At 48.9% G+C, this 23084-nt stretch overlaps 1 protein-coding gene across 1 annotated transcript in view; it reads right to left on the reverse strand.

Annotated features, from left to right (window-relative positions):
- The window catches only part of TNFRSF8 (TNF receptor superfamily member 8), an 86851-nt gene that overhangs the window by 60945 nt on the left and 2822 nt on the right, over nt 1-23084 (reverse strand). Inside the window, exon 2 of the mRNA XM_060204960.1 lies at nt 1426-1513. Within this exon, the coding sequence (XP_060060943.1) occupies nt 1426-1513 (88 nt within the window). The remainder of the gene's footprint in view (nt 1-1425; nt 1514-23084) is intronic.

The following is a 23084-nucleotide window of genomic DNA, read 5'->3' on the forward strand; positions in this document are numbered from 1 at the left end:
TTCTGTCTCCCTCTCCTTCCTCTCCCTTTCCCCTCTCCCCTCTCCCTCTCCCTTCCCCTCCCTCTCTCTCCTCCTTCTCTTTCTCTGTCTCCCTCTCTCTCCTCTCCCTCTCTCTCCCTCTTTCATTAATAAAATAATCTTTAAAAGCAACGATTGCCACATCAATATGCTTCACCTCAGACTGTGTCCAGAGACTTCACGTGTGGAATGACAACCCTTCAACTTCATTACTCGGGTGAGACCTTTCCTTTTATAGTTTACTCTAATTTCATCTCAGGTAGTTCACTTTCTAACAAAGTCCCATAATCTAGATATACACCAGTTTCTGTGAGAGAGAGCTTATGTGCACACGTATCCATAAACTACTGCAAAATATATACCTGAAAGCAGAAGTACACTAGAGTTTGCAGTGAGTACCTCCCTAACACTTCCTCTCCACTATTCCAAGCTTGGGATCCATGATTGCTCAACAAATTGTTTGGCCTCATATGTTAACTCTCTTTTCAATCACCAGGTTCCAGATGCCACCTGGATGCTGGCTAGGCTTCCCTGGATTGAAGACCCCACCAATGTGTCCTGGAGCTCAGCTTCCCCAGAGACACACCTTACTAGAGAAAGAGAGAGGCAGACTGGGAGTATGGACCGACCAGTCAACGCCCATGTTCAGCGGGGAAGCAATTACAGAAGCCAGACCTTCTACCTTCTGCAACCCTCAACGACCCTGGGTCCATGCTCCCAGAGGGATAGAGAATGGGAAAGCTACCATGGGAGGGGGGGGATTATGGGGATTGGGTGGTGGGAATTGTGTGGAGTTGTACCCCTTCTACCTTATGTTTTTGTTCACTAATCCTTTCTTAAATAAAAAATTAATAAATAAATAAATAAATAAAAATTTTATCACAATTAAAATAATAATAATAATAATCTTTTAAAAAGCTATTAACAATTATTGAACAGCTGCACCGGTTAAGCGCACATAGTATGAAGCGCAAGGACCCATGTAAGGGTCCAGGTTCAAGCCCCCCACTTCCCATCTGCAGGGGACACAGTTCATAAGTGGCGAAGCAGGGCTCCAGGTGTCTCTCTGTCTCTCTCCCTCTTTATCTCCCCCTCCTCTCTCAGTTTCTCTCTGTCCTATTCAATAAAAGAGCAAAGATAATTGCTGCCAGGAGCAGTGGATTCATAGTGCTGGCACCAAGCACCAGTGATAACCCTGGAGGGGAAAGAGAAGAGGAGGGGAGGGGAGGGGGGAGAGAGGGAGAGAGGGAAAGAGGAGGGTGGAGGGTGAAGCAGAGGAGGGAAGAGAGGGAGTTGCAGAAGGAAAAGAAGAAACCATGACAGTGATGGTTCCTGCCCTTCTCTGGCCCCCTAACAGTTGTAACTTGAGAAAACTCTCTCTCCCGCCCCCCACACACCCCTACTCACCTTCTGGGCATTGGTAGCAGCACCTCTGAACAGCCTTGTTGTAGTAGTGGCTGGGGGTTCTGGAACAAGCCTCTGTGCTGACCCGATCCTGAAGGGTGGGACATGGGTATAAGGCAAGCAGGACACTAACACCCATCTTCCCCCCTGCCCTTCAGGCCCCAGGAGACCCGGCCAGGCCCGGGACCAAGCTTCACTTTCTAGAAGAGGAACCGGGAATCCAGGTGCCTAGTATCTCACCTCCTCCAAGCCCTCTGCAGCTTCTCATCACTCAGCTTACACTCCTGGGGTCTCCCTGACTCTGTCTGCTCAGGACTTACAAACCCAGCCCATCCTGAATTCCAAAAACCACCCAGATCGCCAGTGTATACACTCCACTCATCTACTGAAGTTTGCTGAAATTTTTATATGGTAAGCATACAGAGGCTGGGGAGATAGCAAAATGGTGGTGCAAAAAGACTTTCATGCCTGCAGCAACAAAAGTCTCAAGTTCGATTCCCAGCACCACCAGAAGACAGAACTGAGTCTTGACCTAGTCCAGGCAAAACCACGACCACAGGGCAGCCAGCTCCCAGATCAAGTGTGCGTCCTCAGATACGACCCAAAGACTTGACTTCTACACCACAGATCCACTTTGTCTGCTTTCGGACTTGACGCAGATTCATGCCCTCTCTTCTCTTACCACTGACTACCGTTCATTTAACATTATATGGGGTGGGGGGGGATAGCTTAATGCTTATGTGAAGAGACTCTCATGCCTGAGGCTTCAAAGTCACAAGTTCAAACCCCTCACACCATCCTAAGCTGTTGATCTGCTTCTAAATTCTGCTTCTAAGACCCCTTCTGTTGCATTGCTTGTGGTCTATTTACATAATCATTGTTTTCATTGGTTTAATCCCCACTGGTTCCAGAGCTTTTTCCTTCTCCCCACCCCCTATCCTACATACTTCCTCTTCCTGACACTTCCACCTCAGGAGATATATAGGACAGAATTGTGATTAGAGATTAGATTGTTGAACTGCATCCCCGCTCATCAATAAAGATTGAACTGCATTCCCAGGTCAGCCATGAGTCCCTGGTCGTCTCTCTCCCGCCCGTGAAGCTAGCCCGGCACTAAACCAATGCTGAGCCATGCTAAGAATCATCCATGTTGGGGCTGTGGAGACAGCATAATGGTTCTGAAAAAGGCTTTTTTTTTTTTCCTCCAGGGTTATTGCTGGGGCTCAGTACCTGCACCATGAATCCACTGCTCCTGGAGCCCAATTTTTCCCCCTTTGTGTTGCCCTTGTTGTTGTAGCCTTGTTGTGGTCATTATTGTTGTTGTTGGATAGGACAGAGAGAAATGGAGAGAGGAGGGGAAGACAAAGAGGCAGAGAGAAAGATAGACACCTGCAGACCTGCTTCACTGTTTGTGAAGTGACTCCCCTGAAGGTGGGGAGCCGGGGGCTCAAACCAGGATTCTTATGCCAGTCCTTGCACTTTGTGCCATGTGCGCTTAACCCACTGCGCTACCGTCTGACCCCCAAGCAAAAGGCTTTTGTGCTGGAGACTCTGAGCTTCCAGGTTCAATCCCTAGCACCACAGCCAGAGCTGAGCAGTGCTCTGGCCTTTCTATCTCTAGTTCTAGCTCCATGTATCTATGCATATTTTTATTAACTTAGTTATAAAATAAAAATATCTATAAGACAGTACAGTAAGAGGGGTGCAATTCCACACAACTCCCACCATCACAACTCCGCAACCCACCGTCTTTTTTTTTTTTGTGACCAAATCACATCATTTATTTTTGGTGGCAACAATAAAATAAAAACCAACAGTAAAAGAAAATAGACCGAGAAACACATGAAAAGATGCTCCAAGTCTTTGATTGTCAGAGAAATGCAAATAAAGACAACAATGAGATATCACTTCACTCCTGTGAGAATGTCAGACATCAGAAAAGGGAACAGCAGCAAATGCAGGAGAGGGTGTGGCGTCAAAGGAACCCTCCTGCACTGCTGGTGGGAATGTCAATGGGTCCAACCTCTGTGGAGAACAGTCTGGAGAACTCTCAGAAGGCTAGAAATGGACCTACCCTATGACACTGCAATTCCTCTCCTGGGGATATATCCTAAGGAACCCAACACACCCATCCAAAAAGATCTGTGTACACATATGTTCTTAGCAGCACAATTTGTAATAGGCAAAACCTGGAAGCAACCCAGGTGTCCAACAAGAGCTGAGTGGCTGAGCGAGTTGTGGCATATATACACAATGGAATACTACTCAGCTATTAAAAATGGTGACTTCACCATTTTCAGCCCATCTTGGATGGAGCTTGAAGAAATAGTGTTAAGTGAAATAAGCCAGAAACAGAAGGATGAATATGGGATGATCTCACTCTCAGGCAGAAGTTGAAAAACAAGATCAGAAGAGAAAGCACAAGTAGAACCTGAAATGGAAGTGGTGTATCGCACCAAAGTAAAAGACTCTGGGGTGGGTTGGTGGGTGGGGAGAATACAGATCCAAGAAGGATTCAGAGGACCTAGTGGGGGTTGTATTGTTATTTGGAAAACTGGGAAATGTTATGCATGTACAAACTATTATATTTACTGTCGACTGTAAAACATGAATCCCCCAATAAAGAAAATTTAAAAAATAAATAGAGCTTTACTTGGCCAGAAAGAAAGAAAAAAAGAAAGAAAGATAGATAGATAGAAAGAAAGAAAGAAAGAAAGAAACAAAGAAAGAAAGAAAGGAAATAAACCCCACAGTGCTGAGAAAGACACCACATTACAACAGCAGTCTTTCCAGTATAAGTCTGTACTGCCAGACGGGCTTCCCACAGGACCGTTCACCAGGACTGTTTGGGAATGCCCATGTGGGGACACAAAGAAGGGCCACAGGAAGATTCCTGAGAAAGGGAATGAGAGAGACAGGATGACTGGAGGCAACACTGGTCTGGGGCTGGACCGGGAGGCAGGGTGGGAGGGGAGCTGCTGCAAAGAAAAACACCATGTGGCTCATGCCATCTCAAGGTGGACTTTTTATTTTCCTAAAAGCTTATTTTACTTGATAGAGCAGGGGGAAACAAAAGGGAAGAAAGGAGAGACAGAGAGACACTTGCAGCCGTGCTTCACGGCTTGTGAAGCTGTCCCCATGCTGGTGGGAACCGGGGGCTTAAACCCTGCCCTTGTGCATGGTAACCAAGTGTGCCACCACCCAGCCTCGAGTGTGAACTTTGTATTTGATGATCTTTCATTATTACTGAGTGCCTGACCTTACAGCTCCTTTGTGCCACTGAGGTCCCTATTGTAGAAGAAACTTGGTAAAAAAAATAAATATATTTATTTTTATTTTTTTTATTATCTTTATTTATTGGATAGAGACAGTTAGAAATCAAGAGGGAAGGGGATGATAGAAAGAGACAGAGAGACACCTGCACCCCTGCTTCATCACTCGCAAAGCTTTCCCCCTGCAGGTGGGGACCGGAGGCTCGAACCCGGGTCCTCACGCATTGTAATGCGTGTGTTCAACCAGGTGCGCTACCACCTGGCCCTGGTAAAAAATATTTAAGGACAAAAGATCAAAATGTCTTCAAGTTACTTGTAACTGGTTCAGCAAAAGAAAACAGTAACAGGGGGTCGGGCGGTAGCGCAGCGGGTTAAGCACACATGGCGCAAAGCGCAAGGACCGACAGGAGGATCCTGGTTCAATCCCCTGGCTCCCCACCTGCAGGAGGTTCGCTTCACAGGCGGTGAAGCAGGTCTGCAGGTTTCTGTCTTTCTCTCCCCCCTCTCAGTCTCCCCTCCTCTCTCAATTTCTCTCTGTCCTATCCAACAACAACAACAACAGCAATGATAACAACAATAATGATGACAATGCGGGAAAAAATGGCCTCTAGGAGCAGTGGATTCGTAGTGCAGGCACTGAGCCCCAGCAATAACCCTGGAGGTTAAAAAAAAAAAAAAAAAAAAAACAATAACAGAATTCTCCCGGTTCGAGCCCCGGCTCCCCACCTGCAGGATGTCGCTTCACAAGCGGTGAAGCAGGTCTTTCTCTCCCCCTCTCTGTCTTCCCCTCCTCTCTCCATTTCTCTCTGTCCTATCCAACAACAAAGACATCAATAGCAACAATAACAACTACAACAAGCACAACAACAAGGGCAACAAAATGGGAAAAATAGCCTCCAGGAGCAGTGGATTTGTAGTGTAGGCTCTGAGCCCCAGCAATAACCTTGGAGGCAAAAAATAAATAAATAAATAAATAAATAACAGAATTCTGTGAGCTTGTATGTAGAATTTAGACATCTGATCTCCATGAACTTGCAAAAAAAAAATCCAAACAAAAAGAATCAAGCAAACTGTTTGTAAGATTTGTGAGAACTTCAGCAGGGACTTGGAGGTTACACTGGCTCTGGTGCTAAGTATAAATATATAGATACATGCTCTAGGTCACATTTTATCCACAGAATTTTTTCAAGAGTGGGAGCTACTTCCTGCCCTAATTCCACTTTCTAGCCTTTTTCTCTATCCTGACAGCATTTTCTCAGACAATATTTCTATCCAACTTCATGCTAGCTACCAAACTCAAGCAAAAACTACCATAGTCATGCCTAAAATGGACTTGCTAACTTTCTGCCACCCTAAGGTCCCCAATCTCATCTTCTCTGTTCCTACATTCTTGGTTCCTATTCATTCACCACTTTTTCTCACTTCACATCCTACCACCTTCCAGTCACCAAGTTGCAGATGCTACTATGGCTCCATCCTGACCTCCCTGGGCAGACGACCTCACCCATGTGTCCCAGAACTTCCCTTCCCCAGAGCCCTGCCCCAGGGAAAAGACAGAAACAGGCTGGGGGTGTGGATCCACCTGCCAACACCCATGTTCTGCAGAGAAGCAATGACAGGAGCCAGACCTTCCACTTTCTGCTCCCCAAAAACAACCTTGATGTCCACACCCAGTGGGGGAGAAGTGACAGGATGAAGGTAAGAGGCTCTGAACTCCAGCTCCAGCAGCACCCGGAGAGAGAGTGGAAGAAAAGAGGAGGGACATGTGGACGTAGTAATGGTGTCATGAGTGGCTTGGAGGGGGAGAGCGGACTGGACCTGGAAGAAAAAGGGGGGAAATAAATAAATAAATAAATAAATAAATAAATAAATAAATAAATAAATAAATAAATAAATGGACAGATCGTTGTAGAGATGATGGTAGGCCCACGTCTGCAACCTTAAGGGAACTGTGTTGGATTGTGGTGGGGAGACTGGGGACTCAGAACCCTGGTGATAGGAACGGTGTGGAATTCTAACCCTGTTGACATGCCATTTTGTGAATCAATATGAAATCACTAATAAAGTAAATAAAACAAAAGAAAAGACTTGTGAGAACTCTGGCGGTGATCTTTGGGAGCTGGGAGGGTGAGGTGTGGAACTCTGGTAGTGGGTATGGTGTGGAGCTATTCTCATCTTACAATCTTGTAAAAAAAAAACTATTCACAAGAAATAAAAAATTTGAAAAAAACACATTTAAAAAAATAATTGTGTGTGTATACAGAGAGGTATGAGTGACGCAATTATTCCAAAGGATGGACCACCATTCTTGTGTCTGGTTCATCGGTTCAGCCTCAAATCTGTCTGCTGCTGGGGCCTGCCAGCAGGGGGCGCTGTTCACTGCTCTCTGGAGGGGCGATGGGCGCTCAGCCAGGAGGTCCAAGACTCCTCGGCATCCCCATGCAGGGAGGAATAGGATTTCTGGGTCTCCACTCCCATGCAGGGCTTGGGTGAAGAGGGGCTCAGCCGGGGCCCCAGGCTCCCCAGCCAAGCCCAGAAATGCAGGGGTGGAGGGCAGCGGGACTGTAATGCCCTGATGTCACCGTTCCCACGCGCCTCCAAGCACCAGCTGTTGCAAACGCGAAATCACGTGCAGCTCCAGGTTCTCACACACTTGTGACCCCACCGCTCTCAAACCAGATCTTTTTCTTTCTTTATTCTTTTCCATCCAAGATAGAGACCGGCAGAGTCAGACAGAGATGGAGAGAAGCAGACCAGGTGGGAGAGATCCCCTCCCTCTTCCCCCCCCCCCCCCCCCCCCCCGCCCCAGCACTGCTCCACCACCTACAGCTTCCCCAGCGCCACGGACTCGCACCTGGGACGTGGAGCACACCTGGGAAAGGAACACACAACGGATGGGGCTCCCCCGGGCCTCTACAGCAGGCACTGAACCCAGTGGTGGCTGAGACCTCACTGTCCAGGGGAGCTGGTCCTGAAGAGGGAAGGCCTGCCCAGGGACACACTTCATGGAGGGCTGGAGCTAAGCCCAGGGTGGGGAGGGGGATTCTTACCAATTACAAGCACTGGCTGTGCACCATAAAAATGGAATGCCCTCCCAGGCTGGGGAATCAGCATTAGGGTTATGCAAATAGGGTCTTGTGCCTAAAGCCCCAGTGGTGACAGGCTTAGTGCCCAGCGCCACTGTAAGATCAGAACAGCATAAAAAAAGAAGAAGAGGGGAGTCAGCAGCACAGCGGGTTAAGGGCATGTGGCGCCAAGTGCAAGGACCTGATTTGAGCCCCGGCTCCCCACCTGCAGGGGAGTCGCTTCACAGGTGGTGAAGCAGGCCTGCAGCTGTCTGTCTTTCTCTCCCCCCTCTGTCTTCCCCTCCTCTCTGCATTTTCTCTCTGTCCTATCCAACAAGGACAACATCAATAGCAACAACAATAATAACTACAACAACAAAAAAAGGGCAAATAAATGAATTTTTTTTTAAGCAGAGGAAAAGAAAAAAGGGGGAAATTATGTATGAATGTAGACAGGTAGTTGTAGGGATGACAGCTGACCCATGTCTACAGCCTTGGGGAACTGCGATGGATTGCAGTGGGGAGACTGAAGATTCAGAACCCTGGTGATGGGAGTGGTGTGGAACCAAAGCTGTCAATAGGCAATTCTGTAATATAAGAATAAATAAATGAAAGAGAAAAGGAAGGAAGGGCAGGCAGGGCGGTGGCACATCAGGCTGAGTGCACACATCAATAAGTGCAAGTACCCAAATTCAGTGCCCCACTCTCCACCTGCAGAGGGGATGCTTCATGAGCTGTGAAGCAGGTCTGTGGGTGTCTGTCATCCTCTTTCCCTCTCTATCTTCCCTGCCCTATCAATTTGTCTCTATCCTCTCAAATAAAAAATAAGACAGAAAGAAAGGAAGGAAGGAAGGAAGGAAGGAAGGGAGAGAGAGAAAGAAAGAGAGAAAAAATGGCAACAGGGAGCAGTGGATTTGTAGTGCACGCACTGAATCCCAACAATAATCCTGGAAGTTAAAAAAAAGGGGGGGGGAGTCGGGCAGTAGCACAGCGGGTTAAACGCATGTGGCGCCAAGCACAAGGACCAGCGTAAGGATCCCCTCCAAGCCCCCAGCTCCCCACCTGCAGGGGAGTCACTTCACAGGCAGTGAAGCAGGTCTGCAGGTGTCTGTCTTTCTCTCCCCCTCTCTGTCTTCCCCTCCTCTCTCCATTTCTCTCTGTCCTATCTAACGACGACATCAATAACTACAATAACAATAAAAAACAAGGGCAACAAAAGGGAAAATAAATAAATGAATATTTTTTTAAAGGCAGAGGCTAGGTAGCATAATGGTTATGTAAACAGATTCTCATGCCTGAGGCTCCAAAGTTCAATTCAATCCTCTGCACCTCCATAAGCCAGAGCTGAACAGTGCTCTGGTTAAAAAAAAAAAAAAAAAAAAAAAAAAGGAATGAAAGAGAAAACAATGAAGGAGACAAGAAAGAGAGAGAAAGGAAGAAAAAGAAAGGAAGGAAGGAAGGAAGGAAGGAAGGAAGAAAGAAAGAAAGAAAGAAAGAAAGAAAGAAAAAAAGAAAGAAGGAAAACAACTGCCCTTCAGAACAACCTTGGCACAACCCCCTCCCCAGGGCTTCCCCAGCTCCCAGACGAGAGGCTGAGGGCACTGGGTTCTGAGTTCTTCTATGTCACTGTGGTCCTCCCTAACTGGCCCATGCCCTGTCCCAGACATAGCCGTCCTCTTAGCCCCTCTTCATACGACCCCTCTGCCATCCCTCACACTTTCTCAGCAGGCCCCTCTGCCCCACCAACCACTGCCCACTTCACCCACCCCTGCTCTTGGTAGAGCGCTAAGAAGTGTGGCCTTCTGAGGTCACACAGGCTCCTGCGCTAAATAGGAGCAGACGTGGGTCCTGGATCAGACTGATGGGGTAAACAGGCAGTGGTAGTTACATGCTTTCCTAGTGTTTCGGAGCTGCTCTCTGCCCTGATCCAGCTTTCTAGTCCTGTTCTCACCTCTGACTCCATCCTCCCAGACAAGACTTTTAGTCCACCTGCAAAAATTTCTAACGTCATGGGCCTCTAGGAACATACCTAAAATAAACTTTCTAGCTTCCCTCCACCCTAAGGTCCCTATTCTCATCTTCTCTAGTCCTACCTTTGGGTTCCCACTTATTAAACAATTTGTTCCACTTTATATTTACTACTTTTCAGCCACCAAGTTGCAGGTGCTACCATGATGCCAACCTGTTCTCTGGACAGACGACCTCATCAATGTGTCCTGGAACCCCACCTCCCCAGAGCCCTACCGCTACTAGGGAAAGAGAGAGACAGGCTGGGGGTGTGGATCCACCTGCCAATGTCCATGTTCAGTAGAGAAGCAGTTACACCTTCTGCACCCCATAAAGAATGTTGGTCCATATTCCCAGAGGGATAAAAAATAGGGAAGCTTCCGATGGAGGGGATGGGACAGGGAACTCTGGTGGTGGGAACTGTGCAGAATTGTACCCCTGTTATCTTACAATCTTGCTGATCATTATTAAATCACTATTTTAAAAAAAAGTGTGATCCTCTGAATGTTGAGGTCCTGCCAGTTCCCATGGTCTATGGCCCAGAGTCCATCAGCTCCTGCCACTAATGGGAAAACAGGAGAAATAAACAGGCAGGCACTCTGGTCCCTGCCCAAAAGGGAAGTGGGGCAGCCTGGGCTGGGGGGGTGGGTTCGTGGTTGCTCAGAAAGAGAAGAGTGGGAGGGGGAAGCCCAAGTTCAAGTTCTGGTGGGGGGGCTTTTGGATGGGGTTCCCCAGCAGGTTCAAAGCTAAAGGAGATGCTCAGGAGGTGAGCAGTGGCACAGCAAGGCGTCCGTGGCCCAGTCCCAGCAGCCTCGAGACACAGAGCGCCAAGTCCACCGCCTCCCCACATCTAAGCCCCATTGGTTCTCAGATTGGTTTGGCTCTTCCTGCAAAGACTGGCAAATTTCACTTTCAAAAAGCCCTATCTCCTCTCAGCTGAAGTGAGAACCGGAAGCTGGGTACTCACCTGGAGGAACCAAGAGTCTTGTGGGGTGGAGAAATCAGGTTAAGTGCAAATACTTGGAGGAGACAGGATGGGGAGGTGACCCCCCACGCTGGCCTGGGAGATGTTCGCTCACCTCCCTTACTCAGGGTGGACCAGCAGCACTGGCAACATGCTGGAAATGCAGACTCCTACACCCCACCTGAGACTTTTCCCATCTGGCCTACCTCCCCCATTCAGGCAGGAGGGAGGTCGAGGAAGCATGTCTAAGTCTCACCACAAAGCAGTCAGAGCCCTGAGCCGGCAGACCGGTTTCACACAGTCAGACATCAGACTCTGCATCATTGTCCTGTCTGTTTGCTTACTGCTTGCCTGTTTTTGTTTGATTTGGTTGCTAGAGACAGAGAGGAATTGAGAAGGCAGAAGGAGAGAGAGACAGAGAGAGAGAGAGAGACCTGCAGCCCTGATTCACTGCTCCACCTGCTTCTCCACCTGCAGGTGGAGACCAGGGCTTGAACATGGGTCCCTGTGCATGGTAAGTACACCACCACTACCCCGTTGTGTTTTATTTGAAGTTAAAGTTTTACCGAAAGCTGGCAAGACAACTGGAAAGTAAGCCACTTTGCCATGTGCGTGACCCAGGCTCGAGCCTGGCCTGCACTGCAATGGAGGACGCTTCAGTGCTGTGGCATCTCTCATGGCCTCTCTGTCTCTGACTGTCTCTAGCTTCAAATACCCATCTGTCCTGAGTGGTGAAGCCCCAACAAAGGCCAACAAAGAAGCTGCACTGATTCGCCACTGACTGACAGCAGCGTGTTAGCATGAAGGGAGCAGAGTGTCACCTCAGGATGTGTGAGCCTCACCACGCCCGCCAGCAGAGCTCCAGCTTCTGGCCCAGAATGAGACTGAGCCCTCTCGCCTGTGCCCTGTCTGGCTGCCCACCAGGTCTAGCCTCAAGCCCACCAACCCTTTCTCAACCCTGCCACCACCAGCTGGTGGAGGATCCCCTCACGCTCACCCTGTCTCCTGCAGTGCAGGAAGTGGAGGGACCTTATTATTATTTCTAATCTTTATTTATTTATTGGATAGAGACAACCAGAATTGAAAGGAGGGGGGAAATAGAGAAGAGGGTGTGTGTGTGTGTGTGTGTGTGTGTGTGTGCGCGAGAGAGAGACAGAAAGACACCTGCAGCACTGTTTCACCACTTGTGAAGCTTTCCCCCTGCAGATGAGGACGGGGGCTTGAACCTGGGTCCTTACACATTGTAACAGGTGCACTCAACCAGGTCCTTGTGCCACCACCCAGCCCCTAAGGGACCTTTTTATCTTATTTAATTTAATTTAATTTTTATTTTTTTACCAGAGCACTGCTCAGCTTTGGCTGATAGTGACGAGAGGGATTGAACCTGGGACTTTGAAGCCTCAAGCATGAGAGTCTTTGCAGAACAATTATGCTCTCTACGCCCACCTGGGACCTGTATATATATTAATTTTTAATTATCTTTATTTATTTATTTATTTATTGGATAGAGACAGCTAGAAATCGAGAGGGTTGGGGAAATAGAGAGGGAGAGAGACTGAGAGACACCTGCAGTCCTGCTTCACCACTCACAAGGCTTTCCCCCTCAGGTGGGGACCAGGGTGCTGGAACCCAGGTGCTTGTCCACTGTAACACGTGCACTCAGATATGTCGCCACCCCACCCCCCTGTCGGGACCTTTTTAAAACACAGACCTACTTCTCCTCCCTCCTTCTCTCCTCCCCCCTCCTTAAAAAGGCTTAGAGCATCAAGTCAACTGTGAGTGATCCCGGAAGTCCCAGGGAGTGACCCAAGAGAGACCTGCCCTGCCCTTCCGACCTGTGTGTCTCACTCTCTCCCAGCAGTGTTCCTTCCTTCCTTCCTTCCTTCCTTTCAATCACACGCATACCCCACTCCCAGCTGCAACCCCAAACCATCCCTTTTCCTGCCTTGGGATCTGTCCTGAACAAATCTGTCCTTAGAGCCTCACTGGTGAGTGCCACTTCTCTCTGACTTCCCCGCCAGGTCAGACCCCAGCTCCCTAAAATGACAGTCCTTTGCAGGAGGCTCTAGGAAGGAAGATCTTTCCTTGTGGTAAAGACAGGTCCATCTCTGCTGACCATCAGCAGAGATGACTTCCCAGCTTCTAGGTGCTGCCATGATGCTGGGCTCACGGTCCTCCTCCTCGTCCTCTTGCAAAGCCTAAAACATCAGGGCAAGTCCTTGCCCTGTGGCATCAACCTCTTCCTGCATATTTCTCTCTCTCTCTCTCTCTCTCTCTCTCTCTCTCTCTCGCAGTCAGGAAAGGCTCAGGGGCTCACCAAAGTCATGCTGAGGACTCTGAGACTTAGGGTCTGCCTGTACAGCCCTGGCTATCCCCCAGTCTCAGGGCCCAGACAAACTATGACCCACATAGTCAACGACTGCCACCTCTCCAGATTCAAAGGAGGTCTCGAAACTTTACATCAGGCTCAACCTGACGCTGTTGACTGGCTACGGAAGAAGGGCAAACGCTAGAAGAAAGAAGGGCCCACACTCCTAGTCACAGGGATATAGTCTCTCCACCCCATGAGGGGACACAGCCACAGGCTCCAGGGGCCAAGGTATGGTTGTCTGTTTGCTAGTTTCATATTAAATAAACAGTGATCTATAAGACTATAGGTTGGAGACAGGCAGTGGCACACCTGGTTGAGCACTCACATGACAGTGCACAAGGACCGAGGCTCAAGCCCCTGGTCCCCACCTGCAGGAAGAAAGGTTCATGAGTGGTGAAGCAGGGCTGCAGGCATCTCTCTGTCTCTCTCCTTCTCTGTTGCCCTCGCCTCTCTCAAATTCTCTATGTCTCTATGCAATAATAAAGATAACAATAAAAAAAGACTATAGGTTAATAGGATCATAGATTAACACCATTCCCACCAACATGGATCTGTGTCCCTCCCCCCACCACCCTACCAGGGAGCTGAAAATCTACTCTCCCCACACCCAGAGTCCTTTACTTTGGTGCAATACTCCAAACCCAGTCCAAATTCAGCTTTGAGTTTCCCTTTCTGTTCTTCTTTCTCAACTTCTATTTATGAGTGGGATCATCCCATACTCATCTTTCTCTTTCTGGCTTATCTCACTTAACATCATTTCTTCAAGCTCCATCCAAGATGGGTTGAAGAAGTTAGGTTTGTTATTCTTAATAGCTGAGTAGTATTCCATGGTGTATATAGACCACAGCTTTCTCAGCCACTCATCTGTTGTTGGACACGTGGGCTGCTTCCAGGTTTTGGCTATTACAAATTGTGCTTTTGTGAACATAGGTCTACACAAATCTCTTTGGATGGGTGTGTTGGGTTCCTCAGGATCTGGGTTCCCAGAAGGGAATTGCAGGGTCATAAGGTCTGGATGTTTCTAAGGGACAGTGATTTTACAGACTCCAGTCCTGCTTTGAAGTAACCACTAGGCTGTTAGACCAACAGTGGGGCTAGAGCTTGGGAGGGAGCAAAACGATTCTGCAAGAAAACTTTCATGCCTGAGACACCAAAGGTTCCAGGTTCAATCCCTAGATCCACCAGAATCCAGAGCTGAGCAGTGCTCTGGTAATAAGCAAATAAATACATTTAAATTGGAGCTGAGGAGAAAGCATAATAGTTATCCAATAAGCAGGGCTTCGGTCTCCCCTAGTTGTGGGCAACTCTGAACTCCTCCTTGCACCCCAGTGCCCACCTGGCCCAGGTACCACCTGGAAACGTGGCCATCCTGCTCCCCGTGGCCACAGTCTGCATGTGGCTGCAGCTGTGTCCCTGGAGGCTGCCCCACCTGTGAGCAGAGCCAGGTGGAACTCCCCTCAGTGCCCTCCTCAGTCCCCAGGGTGCTGAGGGGAAGTGTGCACCGCTCCACTCTGTGCAGCCAAGTCTTGAGGCTGGAGGTAAACCCCGCCCCCAAAATGAATAAATAAAAATAAAACAGCAGCTACAGAGACAGTTATAGAAAAACAGAGTCTGGAACCTTTGGTGGGAAAGAACCCAAGGACAAGTGATTACCTCCAAGGCGCCCAAGACAAGGTTTGCAAGGACAGAGGCCTCCTGGTCTGGGGAGAGCAGGCACCTGTCACCAGCAGAGCAGAGCAGAGCCTCTCTACAGATGCCCTGGCCCTCATCCCCAGAGCCACGGATGAGTCACCTGGCCTAGCAACACAGGCTGAAGGGTGCCACGTGCTACTCTGTGACCCCGGGGTGATGACGGAGACTTCCAAACCAGGTGGTGGGTGGAGGGCACAGGGCCCGCACAAACAGCACAGGAAGGGCTCACCTGCGTGGTGCTTTGCCCTGTGCGTGACCCAAGACCTCAGTACACTGAAAGAAGCTTTGGTGCTGTGGTGTCTTTCTCTCTGTGTCCGTTTCTCTCTCTCTCTCTCTCTCTCTCTCTGAAAAAAAAAAAATCAGCTCAGAGCACTGATGTTAAAAAAAAAAAAAAAAAGTCCAGTCCAGAAGAGACATAGAAAGGTTAGTCAAAGAGATGTGGGGTTAGGCAGTGGCACACCTGGTTAAGCACACATAGTACGATGCACAAGGATCCAGGTTCAAGCCCCAGTTTCCCACCTGCAGTGGGGATGCTTCGCAAGAGGTGAAGCAAGTCTGCAGGTGTCTCTCTTTCTCTTCCTCTCTATCTCCCCCACCCCTCTCAACTTCTCTCTGTCCTATCCAATACAATGAAAAAAATGACTGCCAGGAGCAGTGGATTCCTAGTGCTGGCAGTGAGCCCCCGTGATTAACCTGGAGATCATTAAAAAAAAAAAAGACAATTGTAGCTGTCTAGAAGTCACTGGTGACATTCAAAGGGGGAAAAGGGACCCCTCCTACCTTATGTTTTTGTTCATTAATCCTTTCTTAAATAAAAAATTTTTTTAAAAATTTAAAAAAAATAAAAAAAAAATAAAAAACAAAGGGGAAAAAGGGGAGGGGCCACTCCAGCAGTACTTTGGCTTCCTGTCCTCCTTTGGGGTGCCACCAGGGTCAGCCCACTGGCCTCGAGGGACTGACAGGTTTCCTTGACCGTCTCTTCCTCCTTCCCGTGCAGGGAGAAAGAAACTCTTGTCTGTCTGTCCCCGACTCAGTAGCAGAGGGCACATGTCCAGGGGTGAGGGGTGGGGAGGAAAGGAGGGTTACTTGGTTCCCACGGGCTGGGAGCACTCAGGAGACTGCTCCCCTAGAGTGTAGAGGCTATGCAGGTGCAGCCCAAGGCCAGCCCCTGCCCCCGGCCCACAGACCGTCTATGAGAGCTGCTCCTGGCTGGTCTGTTCAAGCACACTCTGACCACTGTGAGGCCTGGCACTGCACCAAGGAGGACAGTAGCACCACTCGTGGGGCAGAACCTGTCATCACAACAGTCCTGGTGAGAACAGGACCCTAGGAGCTTTCACAGACCTGGACAGGCTCTTCACCCACACTGGTCACTATGGCCTACATGCTCAAGGGCAAGGCCTGTAATGGGGTCACCTTCCCCTGTGTCCACAACGCAGAGGGCACAGAAGCAAAGTTCGCCTTTTCACAACTTCCCCCAAAGCCAGAAGCTCTTCTGGTACTTATCACATCATAACCCATATAGTCCTTTCAATGGCCCTACAGGGCAGGGAAACTGAGGCATAGAGAAGCGATCTCGCCACATGGCATTGGAAGCAGGGGACAACTGAGGGGCCAATAGGCCCCCAAGGTGGTGCAGTGGATACAACTCTGAACTCTTTTTTTTTTTTTTTTTTTTTTTGCCTCCAGGGTTTCGGTGCCTGCACTATGAATCCACTGCTCCGGGAAGCCATTTTTCCCTTGTTGTTTATCGTTGTCACTGTTGGATAGGACAGAGAGAAATGGAGACAGGAGGGGAAGACAGAGAGGGGGAGAGAAAGACAGACACCTGCAGACCTGCTTCACCACCGGTGAAGCGACTCCCCTGCGGGTAGAGAGCCGGGGGCTTGAACCAGGATCCTTATGCCAGTCCTTGCACTTCGCGCCACATGCGCTTAACCAGCTGCGCTACCTTCCGACCCCCAGGACTCTGAACTCTTAAATATGAAGTCCCAAGTTCAACCCCCAGCATCCCCTATGCTCTGGTTCTCTTATTCTCTCATGACAAAGACATCATTAAAAAAAAAAAAAAATGTGAGCCCAAATCTCATTCCCTTAACCACAACATTCTAGTCTCCTCCCAAAAGATCTGAGCAAAGCGACAAGACACAACTCAGTAAGTGGAAGACAGCACAGAATCATATCCTATTCCATCAAGGAAGCCAGAGAAGGCAGGTGTTGGAGAGGATGTGGAGAGAGAATAACTCTACTCCACTGTTGGCGGAAGTACAGACTGGTGCAACCACTAAGGAAGAGAGTACGGAGACTCCTTAAACAAATACAAGTGGAAATGCCACCTGACCCAGCAATCCCACGACTAGGCATTTACCCAAAAGATATAATCACACTGATCTGAAGGGGTACATGCACTCCATGTTCATAGCGGCTTTATTCACAATAGCCAAAAGTGTGCCCTATTCACTGGTGTTATCCATCTATGGGGCTTGTGACTGTTGGCTTCTGATCTGGAGGAGGGAACAAGGAAACTACAATTAAGAGCAACCAGAAGGAGAAGCAGACCCTGGGCTCCTGTGATGGCCGACAAGACACAGAGCCATGGGCTCTGTGAGCAGCAGAAAGGTGACTCCAGGGAGTCGGGCGGTAGTGCAGCAGGTTAAGCGCACATGGAACAAAGTGCAAGGACTGGCATAAGGATCCCAGTTCAAGGCCCCAGCTCCCCCCCTACACTTTATTATGACATCAATAACAACAACAATAATAACTACAAAAACAATAAAAAACAAGGGCAACGAAAAGGGAAAATAAATAAATATTTTTATAAGAAAAGTTCCTTTTTAATATTTATTTATTCCCTTCTGTTGCCCTTGTTGTTTTATTGTTGTAGTTACTATCGTTATTGATGTTGTCGTTGTTGGATAGGACAGAGAGAAGTGGAGAGAGGAAGGGAAGACAGAGAGGGGAGAGAAAGACAGATACCTGCAGACCTGCTTCACCGCTTGGGAAGTGACTCCCCTGCAGGTGGGGAGCCGGGGGCTCGAAATGGGATCTTTAAGCTGGTCCTTACGCTTTGCTCCACGTGCACTTAACCCACTGCACTATGGCCGACTCCCATAAATAAATATATATTTTTTAATTTTTAAAAAAAGGAGTCGGGCAGTAGCACACTGGGTTAAGCGCATGTGACACCAAGCGCAAGGACCGGCTTAAGAATCCTGGTTCGAGCCCCCAGCTCCCCACCTGCAGGGGAGTCACTTCCCAAGCGGTGAAGCAGGTCTGCAGGTGTCTGTCTTTCTCTCCCCCTCTGTTTTCCCCTCTTCTCTCCATTTCTCTCTGTCCTATCCAACAACAAAAACAACAATAATAACTACAACTATAAAACAAGGGCAACAAAAGGGAATAAATAAATAAATATTTTTAAAAATTAAAAAAAAAAAAGGTGGCTCCAGGGAGGGAGGTGTGATCCAGGCAGAACCAGGAAGTCTGCAATGACCTCTACTACCAAAGACACACATACACACACACACACACACACACACACACACGCTCACATACACACACATATGCTCACACATACACACGCATGCTCACACACATACATGCTCACACATGCTCACACATACACACATGCTCACACATACACACATGCTCACACATACATACACATGCTCACACACATACATGCTCACACACATACATGCTCACACACATACATGCTCACACATGCTCACACATACACACATGCTCACAGATACACACGTGCTCACATATATACACATGCTTACACATATACACACATGCTCACATGCACACATGTTCACACATACATACACACACACATACTCTCTCACACACTCCTGTGACCCAAGTTTTGCAGAGAGCCCCACAGTCCAACAACCAGCCACACTTGACAAACGTGAGCAAAACAGAGATCTTCTTCTTCTCCTAAATGCCTGTGCCCGGCCTCCATTTCCCAAAACTGACATCACCATTCAACCAAGTGCTGACTCCCCAAACCTGGATAGGACTCCCCCAACCTACTCTTGACCACTGCAACCCCCTGAGTCTGGCTCCAATGTACATGTCCATCTCTACTCACCCCTCCCCTGCAGCACAGCAATAGCTAGGCCTCCTGCTGCTGATCTGCCTGCTCCCCCAGCCCCCACCCCTGCGACAAACGGGGCACTCTGAGCCCTGTCATGTGGCCATCAGGGTAGTGACACAGTGGATAAAGTGTCGGACTCTCAAGCATGAGGTCCCAAGTTTGAGCCTCTTCATTGCATGTGTCAGAGTGATGCTCTGGTTCTCTCTCCCTCCTTCCATCCTTCCCTGCCTCCCCCATTTCTAATTAGTAAATAAACCTATTTTAAACCCCATCATGTGCCCCCTGGACATATAGAGTGCATTCTTTGCACGTACAAGATCCTGGATTCGGTCACTCCAATCACCCTCCCCAGTATATCATGTGACGTCGCTTCCAAACCCCTCCCCCGCAGTCCGCACAGGCCTGCCCTCCTCCACCTCCAGCTTCCCCCCCACCCCCTCGAGGCACTTCTCCCCTTGCCCACCTCCCTCTGGCCACTCTGGCCTTCTTCCTGTTTTGCCAGCAGCCCTGACCACTCTGCCTCTTTGACTCTTAGCAGATTCTAACTCCCCCCACTGCAGCTAGCACCTGTGTGCTTACTAGCCTTCTTTCTGTCTGTCTGTCTGTCTGTCTGCAAGGCAGAACATCAGTTCCAGAAGGCAGATACCCGGTGCTGTGTGCAGACCAGCAAGGCCCAGAGCGCTCCCTGCTACACGGCAGTGCTTGACTGCGTTCCTGGAGCACAAGGGAGGTTTCGATCCCAGATCATATGTGAAATAAACATTGGAGGGGTTGGTTCATGTGGGTGACCAGGGATGCTCAGGACCAGACTATGGACTCCGGATGGCTGGAGGAGTATCTGAGGGAGACACGGGCCTAGTTTTGCAGAGCCAGGAGAGATGAAGGGAACATTCAGCTCATCAGGAAGATGTTATAATGTCAGAGCTAATCATGGAGGAGAGAGAGAGACACACACACACAGAGAGAGACAGAGAGAGAGAGACTCTACCACTGAAAGCAGAAGCTGGGACAGCCTGGAGTAGAAACCCCTAGAGCTGGCACCAGTCAGTGATTCCTTTAAACCTTTCTGAATAAATGAGTGAATTAGTGGATGGATGGATGGATGGATGGATGGATGGATGGATGGATGGACGAATGAATGCATGAACACTGGGGTGGACGTGCCTAGAGACTCCATGAGTAACTGGACTGGACTGAGTTTGTAAAGTCCCTCCCCATTACTGAGAATGCCCAGTGGCTTTTCTACCATAAACAGGGAAGATTCCAGAATGAGGTGTCCCTACTCAACCCAACAGCCCTGGGGGAGGGGGAAAAGAGAGAAGCACCAAGACCACAAGCCCGGCTGCAGATGCTTCTGCCTTTTGGCAATCTGTCCACATGTCCAAGGCGGGACTCTGTCCCCGCCAGTCCTGGAGCTGTGGACCAGACCCCACCCCACAACTCACACCCCAGCTTAGTCTGCAAGATGGGTGTTCTCACAGGCCACCCCAGAATCACCACCACACAGGTGTGATGAGATCACACTGGCCCAGGCTGGGCTGAAAAGACCCCCAGGCCCCAATTTCCTTCTGACCTTGTTACTTCTTCTGACCTCAAACAAGGGAGTGGGTGAGGAAGAAGGTACGTCTGAGAAGAATGAATCACAATTAACTCAAGTCTTGAGTCTCGGTCAGAGATGAGTGGGAACAGGAGCAGAGGCTTCCAGTAAACGCAGCCCTGCTCCCAGCACCAACTGTTTTCAGGCTGAGTAATGCCCCTTGCTCCCCATGTGGGGGAGACCTTAACTCAAACCAGCCTGTGCCTCTTCCTCCTCCCATCCCTTCACCTCAGGGGCCCTGCTCTCTAGCTCCCCTCCTCCTGGTATGCCTGGTGGTGTTCCCCAAGCCTCTGTGGTCTCCCAGCCTGCGCTACACCTCTGTGGGGTCACTAGCTGAGCCTTGGACAGGGAGAGGGGCCTCCGGGAGAACCTCCCCCAGCAGAAGCAACAGCTCAGACTCTGAGCCAAGATCTGTCTCCAGTGGGAACCTGGGACATGGATTGAGGAGGGAAGATTGTCACAGCTTTGACACTGGCTTGGAAGAGGGATGGAAGTCTGCAGAACTCTGGCACTCCTCACCTGGGGCTTCCGCACCACAGGAGAAGGCGGAGAGTGTGAAGGGAAGAGGTGGCAGAATAAACAATTCTCATCGGGGATTCACAGAACTCACATAATTTGAGTAGTCATGGGTCAGCTTACAAAAAAATACCACTCTGGGGAGACTGAATGTCTTTCTCAGAAGTTGACAACCAGTGAGAACACAGTCTTGCCTCAGAGCGACAGCTGCAAAATGATGGCTTCTCATAAAAAGAAGAAAAAGGGAGTCGGAAAAAAAAAAAAGGGAGTCGGTGGTAGTGCAGCGGATTAAGCACACATGGTGTAAAGCACAAGGACCCGCATAAGGATCCCGGCATAAGGATCCCAGTTCGAGCCCCCAGCTCCACCCCACTTGCAGGGGAGTCGCTTCACAAGCGGTGAAGCAGGTCTGCAGGTGTCTATCTTTCTCTCCCCCTCTCTGCCTTCCCCTCCTCTCTCCATTTCTCTCTGTCCTATCAACAATGACAACATAATCAATAATAATAATTACTACAACAACAATAAAAAAAAAACAAGGGCAACAAAAGGGAAAATAATTTTTTTTTAATTTAAAGAAAAAAATCAGAGGGCAACAGAGGAGGGCTCAACATCCAAGTCCTCCTTTGGGGCTCTTTTCTGTTTCTTTGATAAAGAAATGAGCCCTTCAAATACTTTCTGAGTAAACAAACAGAAGTGGGAGTACCCAGCGGGGCAGACACCTCAATTCCTGCCCAGAAACGCCCCAAGGATGTCTGACCCACAAGAGACAAGGAGTTCAGGTCTCTCTAGTAGGCGGGTTCAGATTGACAAAAATAAAGACTCCGATAAGATCAAAGTCGGTTAGGATGTGGGGAAAGCGATACTCTCAAGCACCCTACCCGTGTGGGAGGGAGAATAACTCATCCAACCACCGTGGAAGGCCATTCTGTGTCCTGTTAACTTGTTAACTGGAGAGCAAGGACACCTGGCAGCACCCCACGTGCTCCTGCTTTTCTCAGCATCAGCTCCAGGTGGGAAACACACACTTCCCCTCAACAGCAAACAGGCAAGCACAACGTGAGAAGACTTTTACAGCCATCCATGAAGGACAGAAGTCGCCCATGGGAGCCCCCACAGATCCCTCTGTAGGTCAGTGTGGTCTTTATCAACGTGGAAAGGTCTCCCAGACACACAGAGACTTTGCAGAGGTCACAAAAAGCTTACATTCTGGGAGTCAGGCGGTAGCGCAGTGGGTTAAATGCACATGGCACAAAGCACAAGGACCGGCTTAAAGATCCCGGTTCTAGCCCCGGCTCCCCACCTGTAGGGGAGTCGCTTCACAGGCTGTGAAGCAGATCTTCAGGTGTCTGTCTTTCTCTCCTCCTCTCTATCTTCCCCTCCTCTCTCCATTTCTCTTTGTCCTATCTAACAACAATGATGACATCAATAACAACAATAATAACTACAACAATAAAACAACAAGGGCAACAAAAAGGGAAAATAAATAAATATTTTTTAAAAAGAAGCTTACATTCTTGTCGTGTAATGTACCACACAGGGAAGTCCTAAGCAACTGAGACCGATAAACTAAGGTGAAAATGGATGTGTCTTTTTTTTTCTCTTTTGTCTTCAGAGTTATCACTGGGTCCTTGGTGCTGGCACTATGAATCCACAGCTCCTAGAGGCCTTTTTCCCCCATTTTATTGGACAGGACAGAGAGAAATTGAAAGGGGAGGAGAAAACAGGGAGGGAGAGAGAGAAAGAGACATGCCAGCAGACCTGCTTCATCTTGCAGGTGGGGAGCAGGGGCTTGAACCCAGATTCTTGTGCGGGTCCTTACACTTCGTACGGTGTGTGCCTAGCCAGGTGCGCCTCCACCCGGGCCCCTAAAAATGGACATGACCTTGTGGCAGTTGTGTCTTTAGAAGAATCAGAAAGAGGAGATGGCCAGAGATGCATGTTTATCTGCAGAGTCCTAATGCAATTTGCCTCAAGGATATAGCGATATCTTCCTAGTGCAACTCAGTTCTTTTTTTTTTAAACCTTCAAAAGGAGTTTCACTGCAGAGAAAGAAAGCATGTGAGCTTCAGTCACCAA

This window comes from Erinaceus europaeus, chromosome 13 (assembly GCF_950295315.1).
Source record: "Erinaceus europaeus chromosome 13, mEriEur2.1, whole genome shotgun sequence".
Taxonomy (NCBI): domain Eukaryota; kingdom Metazoa; phylum Chordata; class Mammalia; order Eulipotyphla; family Erinaceidae; genus Erinaceus; species Erinaceus europaeus.